The sequence below is a fragment of the Furipterus horrens genome, unplaced genomic scaffold (genome assembly GCF_987537825.1).
Source record: "Furipterus horrens unplaced genomic scaffold, mFurHor1.1.pri manual_scaffold_12, whole genome shotgun sequence".
NCBI lineage: Eukaryota > Metazoa > Chordata > Mammalia > Chiroptera > Furipteridae > Furipterus > Furipterus horrens.
In genome coordinates, this window is record NW_028327182.1 from 45,195,061 (window position 1) to 45,209,943 (window position 14,883).

General features: G+C 39.8%; 1 protein-coding gene across 1 annotated transcript in view; it reads right to left on the reverse strand.

The window, feature by feature from the left end:
• The window catches only part of EPSTI1 (epithelial stromal interaction 1), a 181,438-nt gene that overhangs the window by 84,811 nt on the left and 81,744 nt on the right, over positions 1-14,883 (reverse strand). The window contains 1 exon segment of the mRNA XM_090258298.1: positions 4,179-4,272. Within this exon segment, the coding sequence (XP_090114424.1) occupies positions 4,179-4,272 (94 nt within the window).

Below are 14,883 nucleotides of genomic sequence, written 5' to 3' on the forward strand. Positions count from 1 at the left end.
GTGGTGCTGGGTAGAGGGGAGCAAAGGGGAAAAAATTGGAACTATTGTAACAATATAATCAATAAAATATACTTAAAAAAAAAACAACCCTGAAGTCCAGGCCACAATACAGCAGGATATGAGGGTATGACCCAGGCACTAGTGAATTTTTAAACCCCACAGGTGATTTCAATGTGCAGACAAGGATGACAACCATCCTGTGAAAGGAAAGTTTCAGAACAAGAATGGTGTGGAAGGCCCAAAGAGCAATCAGCCCAGGTTAAGGTAGGAGGTAAGAGTGATGCAGAAGGGACATTTCCAAGAGTGGAAGAAACCTGGCACTGACAAGATAGCTAACAGGGAAATAAATGGAAATTGCATAGAAATTTGCATGAAGAAGCACTTTGTAAAGAGTCACAAAAGCTGAAGGAAAGCAGTAAAATGTTCAAACAAAATGCAAAAATAAAATGAAATCTTAAAATGTGAAAAAAAGAAAATGTAATTGGCTTAGTAGCAAGAAAATATTTACATTGTCATAATAAGAAAAAGCATGAAATACTGAATAGTAATGTTAGGAGAACACTGGAAAGAGTTTAAGAACTAAAGTTGATTAATCATGAATTAGCCATATATATATATATATGTTAACAGATATGTGAAGTCAAAAAATAAAAGAAGCAGTTGGTGGAGTATCGTGGGATGAATAATGGCTTCCTAAAGATGTCCATGTCCTAATCCCTGGAAGCTGTGAATGCTACCTTATGTGACAAAAGGGAATTTTCAGAAAAGGATCTTAAGAGGATCCTGGGTGATCCAGGTGGGCCCAATATAATCACAAGTGTCCTTATGAGAGGAAAACAAAGTCAGTGCACAGAAGGTGAGGTGAGAATGAAAGCAGAAATCAGGATGATGTAGTCACATGCCAAGGGGCCAAAGGATGATGGTGGCCAAGAAAAGTTGAAAGATGCACAGAATAGATTCCCTGCTAGAGCATCCAGAAGGAACCAGCCCTGCTGACACTGATTTTTAGCCCCTTTATACTCATTTCTGACTTCTGATTCCAGAACAGTAATAGAATAAATCTGTGTTGTTTGTTTTTAGCCACTAAGTTTACAGTAATTTGCTATAGTAGTAATGGGAATGTTTTTATTGAGGTATAATTGACATATGATATTAGTTTCACATTTACAACATAATTCAATATCTGTATCTATTATGAAATGATAAACACAGTAAATCTAATTGATATCCATCCATCACCAACATTGTTATAAAATCTCTTATGATGTGAACTTTTAAGATCTATGCTTTAGCAACATTCAAATATGTGCTATAGTATTAACCATAGTCATCATGTCACACCTTAAATACCCATTACTTATCTTATAAGCAAAGGGAAATTAATAAAAGGAGTTTAAAGTATTGATGTAAAAGTGAGATTGAAGGCATGCAAGGGACATAGGCTCTTAAGTGTTGACTTTTAAAGAATATGTGACCTGAAGAAAAATTAAAATAACCAACCTTCACTAAGTGTTTATAGAGTAGTGAAAGTGAAAGGAGATGAACATAAAGACATGAGTGATTGAGAAGTGTCCCTCAAACATTAATGTGCACACAAATCACCCACAGACCATGTTAAAATGCAGGTTCTGATTTAGGTCTGCAGTGGGTCTTGAGATTTGCCTACATTTCTATTAGCTCTCAGGTGACGCCTATGCTGCTGGTCCATGGACCATAATAGGAGTGGCAAAGACATAGACTTTACGACTACAGAGAGGTGAGTTAAAAGGAAGAGAGCAGAGAGCAGAGAGCACTTTTTCCTTAAGCTAAGGCATTTTGACTTTATCCTTGAAGCTATAGTGGCCACTGGGCAGTGGGACACAGGATTAGAGTTTAAACAATTATTATTTTCTCTAGAAGAAGAGGAAGCAGGGGATAGCAAACCAGAGACCGGAAACCATTTAATGTACAATCTTTTGTCTGAAGTCCTTATGTGTAGCATCTAAATGAATTTTCTTGTCTTCTTCACTGACATAATTGTATAGTACTTATTAAATTCCTATCTGCCCATGACAGATCCACAAATAAACAGCATAAGGAAAACAGTATTCTCAGGAAAGTTGCATTATGTAGTAAAATTAAAATTGTTTCTTTAAAAAAGTTGAAACCCTGCAGCTCTTCACATCCCATATAAATGAGTATCACACAGTATTCATGTTCCATATATTGACCATAGTTAAGGCAAACCACAGGTGTCATAACTCTGCAAACATGCAATGTACATGTTTGACTTTCCTAAAGCATTAGAAATGGTTCCTGCAAAGCGTTCCCAGAGGAGTTCTATGCAGATGCATTAGACAGAATAAGAAGAGGATGATATGAGTAAAAAGTAAGTTAAATAAATAGCACAAAATTAGTAACAGTTTGGTGTCAAAATCAGAAGCTATTGAATGCAGTTCATAAGGAATCATCCTGAGTCTAATCCTGCTTCATATTTTCTATTACTAATGCTGAGGACCATGTGGCTAATGCACTATCAGTCCACAAAACATGAGGCTCTGGGAGACACTACTAATGCTTTCTATGACAGTATTAAAATTCAGGATGATCTTGTTAAATTGATAAATTGAGCCAAAATCAACAGAACAAGCACACACAGTTCCACCAGGTGTTCAAACCAAAGGCATCAGGAAGCTCTGAAACAGAAAGCAAGACCATCCTGGGCAGCCAAACACCCAGTTGGTAAGTCTAGCCAGCTCCTGTTTTCGCTCCCCTTTCTCACTGCCACAGGGTATCTGGACAAATGCAAAGGCTGTTCCTACACATGATTTAACTCTACTACCTATAACTTCTTAACCCTTTCTTCCAGAGCCCTGCAATGAGGGGAGAGAAACTACAAATTTGACATGGCTTGAGGAGCCCATACTAGCAAATTCAGACTTTGGAACATCACATTAGAAGCAAGAAAAAAAATGACCTTTTCCCATAGAGTATCATAATAACTTCGTGACATTTTAAAAATGTGGCCACTAATGAGAAAGGGGGTGGGTGGGAGAAGATGAAGATCAGATTTCTCTATCAACTTATTTTTTACCTGCTCAAATCCTGGAAACACTGACCTTTTAAGACTTAAACTGATATATTTTTTTAAATTACAACTCTTTCCCAGACTGATCCTTAATTATACTTATTTTGTTGTACCCAATCAGCTAGTCAATAACCAAGCCCTGCCAATTTCACCTGTTAGCAGTTCCCTGACCTGCACTCTAACCTCTATCCTCTCATCCACCACTCAACTTCAAGTCTTCATTATTCTTCACCTAGCCTAATACAGAAGGGTCTTACAGGCCCCTTTGCCTCCTCTGTTCTTTTAGATCCATCCTTTACATGGTTACCAGTACAAACCTGACATTGAACCTTCCCTGTTTAAAATTTTTCATTACCTTCAGTCCTCACAGAATTAGGTCCAAGTCTCCAAGATGCTGCACAAATTTCTGCAGTAGTGTTCTATCAGGAGCACCAAAGTTTCCTGTGTGAGGCATTTCTGGATGTCTCAATGTCTGGGGGATGCTACTAGCATTTTGTGCCCAGGGGTCAGGAATGCTAAACATCCTGTGGTATCCAAGAGAGCCCTCTGAGAAATTGTCCTCATGGCTCCTACCTACCTCTCCAGCATTCTAGACTGCAGTTTTTCTAGAGTTGCACTCCTTAGCCTGCACCTACACAAAACTCCTAGCACAAGTCATGTTTTTTCTTGCCGTTATACCTTAACTCTTGCTTCTGTGTCTTGACTAATTTAACTTGACACCTGGAATGACTCTCTTCACTTTATAGACTCATATTTTAAACCTCAGCTTTCTATTTACTATACATTCTACACTCACTACTTTGCTTTATAACTACAGTTTTCTCCACTTGACTAAAGTCCTTACATGGAGGATGGATACATGGTTGGATGACTGGGTGAGATCAAAGGCTTTTCTGAGGTTTATGTTTATTTAGTTCAGGTGCCCATAATACAGGTAACAAATACAAACATTGTTTTACAGCTGAAGCAGCAATTAAAGTTTCAGATTAGGACATCTGCCTTTACTTCCAATATTCTATGTTGTATAGGTTACACTCTATGCACTTAATCTTCACTTACTAAAAACCTCTTTTGAAAATGCCAGACACACCCTGCATGGCATTCTACTTACCAAAGTTGAAGACTGTGGGTCACAGCGAGCAGTCTGACAAGTACTTCTGTTTGGCCGCTCTGTCTCCATTCTGCTCAAGAACTCAGCAGTTTTGCTAACAGGCACAAAAATAGGTGTTAGTTCCTCCATAAAGATAGAAATAATTATTTATTGTGACTTTGGATACTAGCCTAGGCTTGTATTGAGTGATGCCTAAAAACTTCTTAGGTAGAACAAAAGGTTAGTTTGAGTGGAGTAGAAAATCCAAAACAAAATGCTATTGCAAAACTGTATTCTTAGAGAACATTAGTCTGAAAAATATAAGTTTAGGCTTGTGTAATTTAAAGGTATTCTTTCGCTTTTCTACTTCATATACTTTGACATGGAAATAGGTACTCTCTCAGATTCCACATATAGGGCCCTAATTTCCTATCTGAACATTTAAAGCCTGATACTCAGACTTCACTACAGAGGGAAACATTAATCCTCACAACATCTTATTCTGCACTGGTTCTGCATTAGGCCATTCACCTTTCTCCTGGTCATCTCATTTCCTTCATAGTTCTGACTACTTTCAGGATACACGGACCCTCTAATCCATTAACTCTTAGACATTTATGGGTCATAGACCCCTTTGGGATTCTGAAGGCAGAAATGAACCATCTGCTTCCTGGCACTCACACACACACGTCTTTGATTTGTAAGAAGTGCTGTAATTCTGGTCTGCATTTATGACATAAAATATTGGTCTAGACATGTCCTCAGAGTTCGGTTCTTTGTTTTTCCTTTAAAAATATAAACCATCACCCCAATTTTGCCTCTCAGGTATGTCAAGCATAGAACACTGAAATTGTTCCCTGGCCCTTACTTCAATAACTGCCCCATTCTACCTATCATTGATTTATTTACATTCCTTTGTCCTTTCCTCCATGTAATCTGTGGGATTTATTACTCCTCCATTCCTCATTCAGAACAAAACACCTCATTTATGTTGCACCATCTGCTTCCTTCCTTGTATATTTCTGCTTTCCCCTGATATTTTAGGTCTAATGCTAAGATCCAATTCATCAGCACTTGGGACATGGGCATCAAGGGAACACAAACAGCCTGATAAAAATAAATAATATCCAGTTAGGTGAAAATCAAAACAAGGAATAAGAAAATAAGCAGAGATGCCAACATCACTTCAAATAATTACTTAAATGGAACATGGCATTTGAACAAGCTCAGAAGCTTGAGCTGGGAAAGAAAGAACTAAAAGTTCAATGATGTACATAACCCTGAGAAACATAAAGCTTCAGCAGCTGAGACAAGCAGCCTTTCCATTTGTCCAGAATTGCTTATCTTGCCAAGAATAGACAAGGAGACTAATGAAGTCTCAGAGTCTGGAAGTTGCCCCAGTGTCTGGGGCTTTATAAAGTCATCAATCAAAAGTATAAAGACAAGAAAGTTGCCAGAAGTTTGGATGAGATTTCTGAATATCCTTAGTTTAGTGCAAAGCACTGAAAAAGCACTGAAAAAGAAACACTATGACAAGCAAGGAAGGAAGTTCAGACCAAACTGACTGACAGCCCTGCATTGTGTTCTGATGGTTGCTTCTTACCTGCGAATTCCAGCACAAAGCAGGCTGGATAGCTAACTACCAGTATGCACTTTGTGCCAGTGTCACTGTCCCGCTCATGCCACAAGATTAAATCATAATGACAAGGCCACAGAACTGTCACAAAAATGTAAGTAGTAGCCTATGGAGAATATGAATTACTCCCAAATGATTAACTATACAAACAAGACAAGTCTCAAGTTACCAAATTAACAGATATTTTTCTACTATTAGCACAGTATCACATGGTTGAGTCTTGACCAACAGTATGTGAAAGGAAGTGATATACACCACCACTTCCAGGACTAACTAATTATAAAGTTCCAATGCATGTACCTTTTCTTCTGGCTACCTAGAAAACAACCCCCAGCACAAACTTGAAAGTCATATATATTAAAGATGGAAGGACCTATATTGGTTTTGCTGTCTGAATATATGAATGGAGGGAGCCTCCTCTCAAACCTGTTCATCCATGTCTTAAATGAGCATGAAAAATATATAGTAACCAAGCAATTACATATTTTGAGGTCTACTTATACAGCAACTACCCTACTCAAATAATACAACATAAGGTAATATTCACAAGAGAATAATTTCTCAATTTAGGTGATCAATTTCAAAAGTACACAAAGAGGCTGAGATTTGTTGAGGAAGAGTAGAATAAAGAATTCTCAAGACATAGCAATCATAAAAAAGAATTTACAAAGAGATAGCAAGCATAAAATGGAACATAGAGGCCATAAAAATAACCAGTCAGAAATAAAGAATGCATATCTGAAATAATAAACTGGAAGGAAAAACAGTAGGTTGAACAAAGCAGAGGGTTGAATAAGCAATTTGGAAGAAAAGATAGCAGAAAACAATAAGAGTAGCAAAAAGAAAAAAATTTTTAAATGAGGAGAGTTTAAGAAACCTTTGGGACAACATGAAATGTAACATCTACCTCATGGGGATACCAGAAGGAAAAGAGAGTGAGTAAGGGATAGAGAACCTATTTGAAGAAAAAATGACTGAAAACTTCCTTAACCTAGTGAAGGAAAAAGACACAGAAGTCCAGGAAGCTCAGAGAGTGCCCCCAAAAGATGGACCAAACCCACACCAAGACACATCATGATTAAAATGGAAAAGCTTAAAGACAAGGAAAGATCTTAAAAGTTGTAAGAGAAAAGCACTTACTTACCTATAAGGAAATTCCCATTCGACTGTCATATAATTACTTAACAGAAACATTTTAGGTCAGAAGAGATTGGCATGAAATATTCAAGGTGATGAAAAGCAAAAACCTACAACGAAGGCTACTTTACCAAGAAAAGGTATCATTAAAATCGAAGGAGAAATAAGGAGTTTCCAAAACAAGAAAAAGCTAGAGGAGCCTGTTAACACCAAACTGGTATTGCAAAAAAAAAAAAAAAAAAAAAAAAAAAAAAAAGTTAAAGAGCTTGCTTTAAGAAGACGAAGAAAAAGAAAAACAGAGGAAAATAGTTTAAAAAATAAAATGGCACTAAATACGTATCTATCAATAATCACTTTCAATGTAAATGACCTAATTCTCCAATCGAAAGATGTAGGGTAGCTGAATGGATGAAAAAACAAGACTGATATGTATGCTGTCTCCTAATACCCACTTCAAATCAAAAAGATACACACAGACTAAAAGTAAATGGATGGAAGAACCCAAGATGGCAGAGGAGTAGGTGGAAGCTGCACAAACTTCCTCCCAAGAGCAAACTAAAATTACAACTAAATTATAGAAAAATAATCCTGAATAAGCTCCTGAACATTCTCTGGAGAGTAGACTTAAAACCACAGACAGATAGAAGAAGCCACACCACTAAAACAAGACTGGCATGGAGTGCAGAGGAGACACAAGAAGGCTGGCTTGGTTCCCACAGGCAGCAGCTAAAGCTCCAGAGGGATATTTTAGCAGCCGAGTGGTTCACCTTAAACAGTGTAAACCCCAAGCTGGTCTCTCCAGCCTACAGCACCAGATCTGGGAATGGAACCCAAATAACATGGCTGTGAAAAGCAGCAGGGTTTATGTCCACCAGGTAAAATAGCTGGAGATGCAGAGACCCTCTTAAAGGGCAGATACACAAACTATCATTTGCAGCCACTTAGCCTGGGCTCTGGCAGAGGGAGGGCAGAGTGGCCTTTACATGTGTAAGGAGAGTCTGGCGTGGGTGGCTGCAGAAAGAGAACTTCATGAACATCTGCCAGGATCCCCCTGTGCTGAGTCATTTCCTACACTGCATAAGCCAACTTTCTCAGGCAGAGAGCATTCCTTTCCAAGTGGCATCAGCCTGAGGGGAAGCAATAGCCCCACCCTGTGGAGCATAAACCAGGCTGCTGAGTACAGCTGGAAGTTGTTATCTCAGTGATTAAGTTTAACAACTAAGGTGGATCTCTGGGAGCTCAGAGATTTTAGTTGACCCTCCCCCAGGCATGGTTATCATAAAATCCAGCACTGGTATGCAGCCTGGGTCTTTCTGCACACACTCCAGATAAGTAGAGGGAGCCATAAACTGTGAATCCTGTATAGCTCCAAACAGGTTACCCAGGGCCAGTCACAAACAGAATTTAATGTAGATCTGAACCAGAGTCTTTGCTGATCTACCTGATGCATAGAAACAAATACAAAGAAGCAGCCAAAATGGGAAGTCATAGAAAGAGGCCAAAATGAAAGAACAAGAGAATTCTCCAGAAGAAAAAATAGATAGAATGGAGGCAAGCAATGTATTAGATAGAGAGTTTAGACTAATGATTATAAGGGTGTTCACCAACATGAAAGAAAACAAAGAAATCATAAAAAAGGATGTCAGAAATAAAGAATGCAATATCTGAAATAATACACTTGAGGAGGAGGAGGAGGAGAGAAGAAGAAGAGAAAGAAAGAAAGAAAGAAAAAGAAAGAAAAAACAACAAAGGAAAATAATTAAAAATAAAATGGCATTCAATACATATCTATTGGAGGAGGGGAAGATGGCCGCGGAGTAGGGACAGTGTTCTCAGCTCGCTCCTGTTAAGGAGAGACTCCAGGAATGAATGCGGAGAGGAGTGACTGAGTGAGTGTGGATCTCCGATAGCATGAACAGGGAGGAGAGCGTGGGAGCAGCCTGGAGGGGGGTGGAGGGGTTTACCACACACTGTAGGCTGAGTCATTCCAAGACTCGGTGCATCTGCAGTAACAAGCCGGAGAGTTCAATAGCCTGGAGCTCCTTGGAGGCTCCCCCTGCTAGGGGCACACCGATAAGTGAATTCTTGTAGGGAGTTAGGGAGAAGACTTGGCCGAAAAAGCCAGAGGAGGGAGAGAACAGTGAACAACCAGGACTGGGAGAAACTGTGTGATCTGAGTCTAGAGGGAAACATCCTCAGCTGCAACCTCCGACTGAAAGCTCGGCACTCCGGGCGAGCCCAGCACTAGCGCTAGGGCCCTACAGAACAAAGGAGCAGTTTTGGGGCAAGGAGACCAGCTGCACAGAAAAGCTGCTGCTGAACTCCGGACTGGGGGAGGACTGAGCAATCGCACTAGAATCCCACAGAACAAAAGGTGGGTTTGGGGCTAAGAGAGAAATAGGACGCGCAGGGTGTGTAAGTAGGGAAGAGAGCGGAGGCGGAGGTTCTGGATTGGAGATGGTTTTAGGGTGGGGAGAAGGGCCCGAAGGGAAAGGCTGCTGTGGAGCTCCAGACTGGGGGAGAACTCCTGGTTAGGAGAGTGCTGCGCTGACCGACCACACTGGAATCCTGCAGAACAAAGGGACGGTGCTGGGGCAGGGAGGGAGATAGAGCGCGCAGGCCTATAGACAGGGAAGCCAGTGGAAGCTGTAGCTCGGAATAGAGACAGTTTGGGGGCAAGGAGAAGAGCCCACGCGGGAAAGCCGCTGCAGAGCTCCAGACTAGGGGAGAGGCCCTGAGCAGGAAAGTGCCACTGGGCCTGGCGCTTTGACCGACTGTGCCAGAGTCCTGCAGAACAAAGGGACGGTCTTGAGACAGGGAGAGAGGTAGGGTGCGCAGGCATATAGACAGGGAAGAGAGCAGAAGCTGTAGCCTGGGAATAGAGACAGGACTGGAGGCAGGACGGGGATTGCTGGCAGGCACAGTCTGGACCAAGAGAGGGAAGGAGTAGCTGGACAAGCCTGAGGAGGGCTGAGGCTGCCTCAGGAGGGGACAACTAAATGCAGCTCACAGCAGAGAGGCGGTAGGCCCACGAATAAAAGACTAGCAATCCCAGAATCAAGCAGAACCCTCCCACAGCCAGCCAACCAACCAGAAAAGATTTGAAACTCATGGAATTTTGAATAGGAGCGGACTCAGGAAAGAAGGAAGGAAAAACAAAAAAACAAACAAACCAAAAATACCCAGAGACTGTGCCTAAAAGTTGAATTGAGTTAAAATCCTCTCATTCTTTTATTTCTCACTCTCTCTCTAACTGCCCCTACCGTCCTTTCTTATTCTCTTTCCTTTTCTCCCCTCCTCTTCCCTCCCTTCTCTCCCCTTAGCATGTCTCCCCTGCATCCTATTCTCAGTTATTTTTTTAATTTTACGTTCTCTCCCTTTCTCTCTCTCTCCTTTCTCTGCGCTAAACTCCTTCAATTTTATTAAATTTCTTTCTTTATTTTGTCCCCCTTCAGTCTACATTCATTTTTCTTTCATCCCTTGCCCTTATTTTCCTTCTCTCCATATACATATTCTCTCTCTCTTTCTTCCTCTCTCCCTATTCCACTTTATATTCTAATCTTTTAATATTCAAATTACAATTCTAATCTATCCCCCTCTCCCTTCACCCTCTCATTTTTACCCCTTCTCTCTTTCCACCCCATCCCCTCTTCTTTCTCTCCCTCTTATATTTCTCTCCTTCATCCTATCTTTTGTCAACTCTTCAATTTCAGTCTTTCCCTCCCTAATATCTCCTCTTCCTCCTGATTTCCTTCTCTCCTCTGTGTTCTTTCCCTCCCCCATCCTCTTGCTTTCCCATCTCCTATTCCTCTCTCTCTATATTCTCTCTTTCTCTCTATCTTCCAATTTTATATCATGTTTTAATCTCCTAATCTTTTTTATAATATATAATTTAAAAAGAATTTCAATCCAGTGCCCCCTCTTCTACCTCCCCTTCTTCTTTCATTCTCTCTCCTACCCTTCTCTTCTCTACTTTCTCTCTCTCTTCCCTCTCTCCCTTCCTGTCTTGCTATTTTCTACTCTGTATTTCTATTATTGAAAAATTCTTTCTCAATCTGTTTTCTACCTTCTAACCTCCTCAGCCCTCTCTTTCAATTTCTGGCTGTCTGTCTGCCTGGATGTCTGTTGTGTCTATCCTCCCTCCCACGCTAATCATATAGCATATACCGATTATATAATCCTAATACTATACACTTCCACTTTCTCACTCCACGCTGTAACCCTCTCCTCCTTTTCAAACATACAGTGTACGTGTTAATTGCTGTCTTACATAACCTTGATCCCAATTACTAATATTATTACTCTATCAACTTGCCTCTCAAAAATTACCCTTCATTTAAAACAACTCCTATCTGTTTCTCCTACGAAATAAGAGTCCCAATATCTCCACAAGTATATTTATACGGGCTCATTTGCAGCCTATAGTGAGATTGTAGTTGGGGGAGATATTGGAGGGTGTGGGTTTCTTGCCTAGGTTGTGTGATTATGTTTTAGCAGCACCTCCACAAAAGATCTCAAGACAAGGTGGGCAGAGTGACTCTCAATCAACTAACCAGAAAAAAAGATCCACCAAAGAGTAGCTGAAATACAACCAGACAGATTAAAGAAATAACATCAAGGACAACACAGACGGAGATCCAAGAGGGCGGAGGAGTAAGTGGAAGCTACACTAACCTCTTCCCAGGACCAGCCAGTGCTGACACAGCCCCAGTACAGCAGACAGACCATTCCCCTCCAAGTGGCATCAGACTAAGGGGAAATAAAAGCTCTGCCTACAGGAATTAAGCTGCCACATCCAAGGTCCTTAAGCCTGACAGCTAATCACAGATTGAGTAGATTAACAACTAAAGAAGACAGACAAAGGCAGTAGATCCCTGGAAGTCTCCAATAGGCTGCCTAGGGCCAGTCTGGTACATGATCTGACGATACCAGAGGCAGACCCAGGAAGAGCAGATCATTCTAAGAAGCACCAACAAACAATAGGAATCACAAAAATGGGGAGACAGAGAAACAACCCCTCATCGAAAGGAAAGGTAGAATCCCCAGAGAGAGTGCTAAATGAAATAGAGGGGAGCAAAATATCAGATACGGAATTCAAAACATGGATTATGGAGAAGCTGAATGAGCTCAGCGGAAACTACAACGAACTCCAGGGAAACTACAAGGAACTCCAGGAAAACTACAAGGAACTCACAGAGAATTACACGAGCATGAAAAAGGACATAGAAGCTATCAATAAGAGCCAGGAGGAAATGAATAATACGATCTCTGAATTGAAGAACACAGTAGAAGGAATTAAAAGCAGGATAGAGGAAGCAGAAGATCGGATCAGCGAGCTGGAGGACAACGTACACAAAAACTCCCAGACAATGCAACAAAATGAAAAAAGACTGAACAAGACTGAAGAGGTTCTAAGACAGCTGCAGGACAACATGAAACGTAATAATATCCGTATCATAGGAATTCCAGAAGGAGAAGAAGAAGAGCAAGGGATAGAAAACCTCTTTGAAAAACTAATGACAGAAAACTTCCCTCACATGAGGAGAGAAGGAGTCACTCAAGTCCAGGAAGTACAGAGGGTCCCAATGAAGATGAACCCAACAGGCCCATCTCAAGACACATCATAATTAAAATGCCAACATTCAAAGACAAAGAGAGAATCCTAAAAGCAGCAAGAGAGAAACAACTAATAACATACAAGGGAGCTCCAATAAGGCTATCATCAGATTTCTCAGCAGAAACACTACAAGCCAGAAGGGAATGGCAAAAAATATTCCAAGCAATGAAAAACAAAGGCCTACAACCTAGAATACTATACCCAGCAAAGCTCTCATTCAAAATGGAGGGTGAAATAAGGAGTTTCCAAGACAAACGAAGGTTAAAAGAATACATCTCCACCAAACCAGCAATTCAAGAGATGCTAAAGGGTCTGCTTTAAGAAGATAAAGAAACAGAGAGAGACAGAGAAGAACACGAGTACAAAGGGGAAAAATGACAATGAATAAGTACTTATCGGTAATAACCTTAAATGTAAATGGATTAAATGCTCCAATTAAAAGACATAGGGTAGCTGAATGGATTACAAAGAATGACCCACATATATGCTGTCTACAAGAGACCCACCTTAGAACAAAATATCTACACAGACTGAAATTGAAGGGATGCAAAAAAGTATTTCAAGCAAATCAACATGAAAAGAGAGCCAGGGTAGCAATACTTATATCAGACAAAACAGATTTCACAGCAAAGTCCATAAAAAGAGACAAAGAAGGGCATTTCATAATACTTCAGGCAAAAATCCATCAAGAAGATATAACCCTTATAAATATATGTGCACCCAACTTAGGAGCACCCACATATATAAGGAAAAATTTGAAAGACTCCAAGAAAGATATAGACAGCAACACACTCATAGTAGGGGACTTTAACACCCCATTGTCAACAATGGACAGATCTTTGAAGTAAAGAAACACCAAAGATATTGAAGCACTGAACAACGCTCTAGATCAAATGGACTTAGTCGATATATATAGAAGTTTTCACCCCAAAGAAGCAAAATATACATACTTCTCAAATGCACATGGAACATTTTCAAAGATAGACCACATGGTAGGACACAAAACAAGCCTAAATAAATTCAAGAAAATTGAAATTACATCAAGCATCTTCTCAAATCACAATGGCTTAAAATTGGAAATCAACCTCAAGGAAAAAACTCAAAAACATTCATACTCATGGAGAATGAATAACATGCTATTAAATAATGAATGGGTTAACAATGACATCAAGGAAGAAATCAAAAAGTTTCTGGAAACTAATGATAATGAACATACAACAACCCAAAATCTATGGGATACAGCGAAAGCAGTCTTAAGAGGAAAGTTCATAGTAATACAGGCCTACCTAAAAATGCTAGAAGAATCTCTAATAAAAAAATTTAACCCTACAGCTCCAAGAACTAGAGGAAGAACAACAAGAAAAACCCAGATCAAGTAGAAGGAAGGAAATCATCAAGATCAGAGCACAATTAAATGACATAGAGTCTAAAGTAACAATTCAAAAGATCAACAAAAGTAGGAGCTGGTTCTTTGAAAAGATAAACAAAATTGACAAGCCTTTAACTAGGCTAATCAAGAAAAAAAGAGAAAGGACCCAGATAAATAAAATCAGAAACGAAAGAGGAGAAATCACAACTGATACAACAGAAATACAAAGGATTATACGAAATTATTACGAACAACTCTATGGCAAGAAATTTGACAACCTAGAGGAAATGGACAAATTCCTGGTAACCTATAGTCTTCCCAAACTGAATCAAGAAGAAGCAGAAAGTCTGAATAGACCAATAACAGCTAGTGAAATTGAAGCAGTAATCAAAAAAACTCCCAGCACACAAAAGCCCTGGATCGGATGACTTCACAAGTGAATTCTACAAAACATTTAGGAAAGAACTAACTCCTATCCTCCTCAGACTATTCCAAAAGATCCAAGAAGAGGGAAGACTCCCAAACTCGTTCTATGAAGCCAGTATAACCCTAATTCCAAAACCAGGTCAAGACACAACAAAGAAAGAAAACTACAGGCTAATATCGCTGATGAACATAGATGCTAAAATCCTCAACAAAATACTGGCAAACTGGATCCAGCAACACATTAGAAAAATCATACACCACGATCAACTTGGATTCATCCCAGGGATGCAAGGATGGTTTAATATTCGCAAATCAATAAATGTAATACAACACATAAACAAAATGAAAGACAAAAATCACACGATCATATCAATAGATGCGGAAAAAGCATTTGATAAAGTACAACACCCATTTATGATAAAAACTCTCAGCAAAATGGGAATAGAGGGAGCATACCTCAACATAATAAAGGCCATATATGAGAAACCTGAAGCCAACATCATACTCAATGGGCAAAAACTGAGAGCATTCCCCCTGAGAT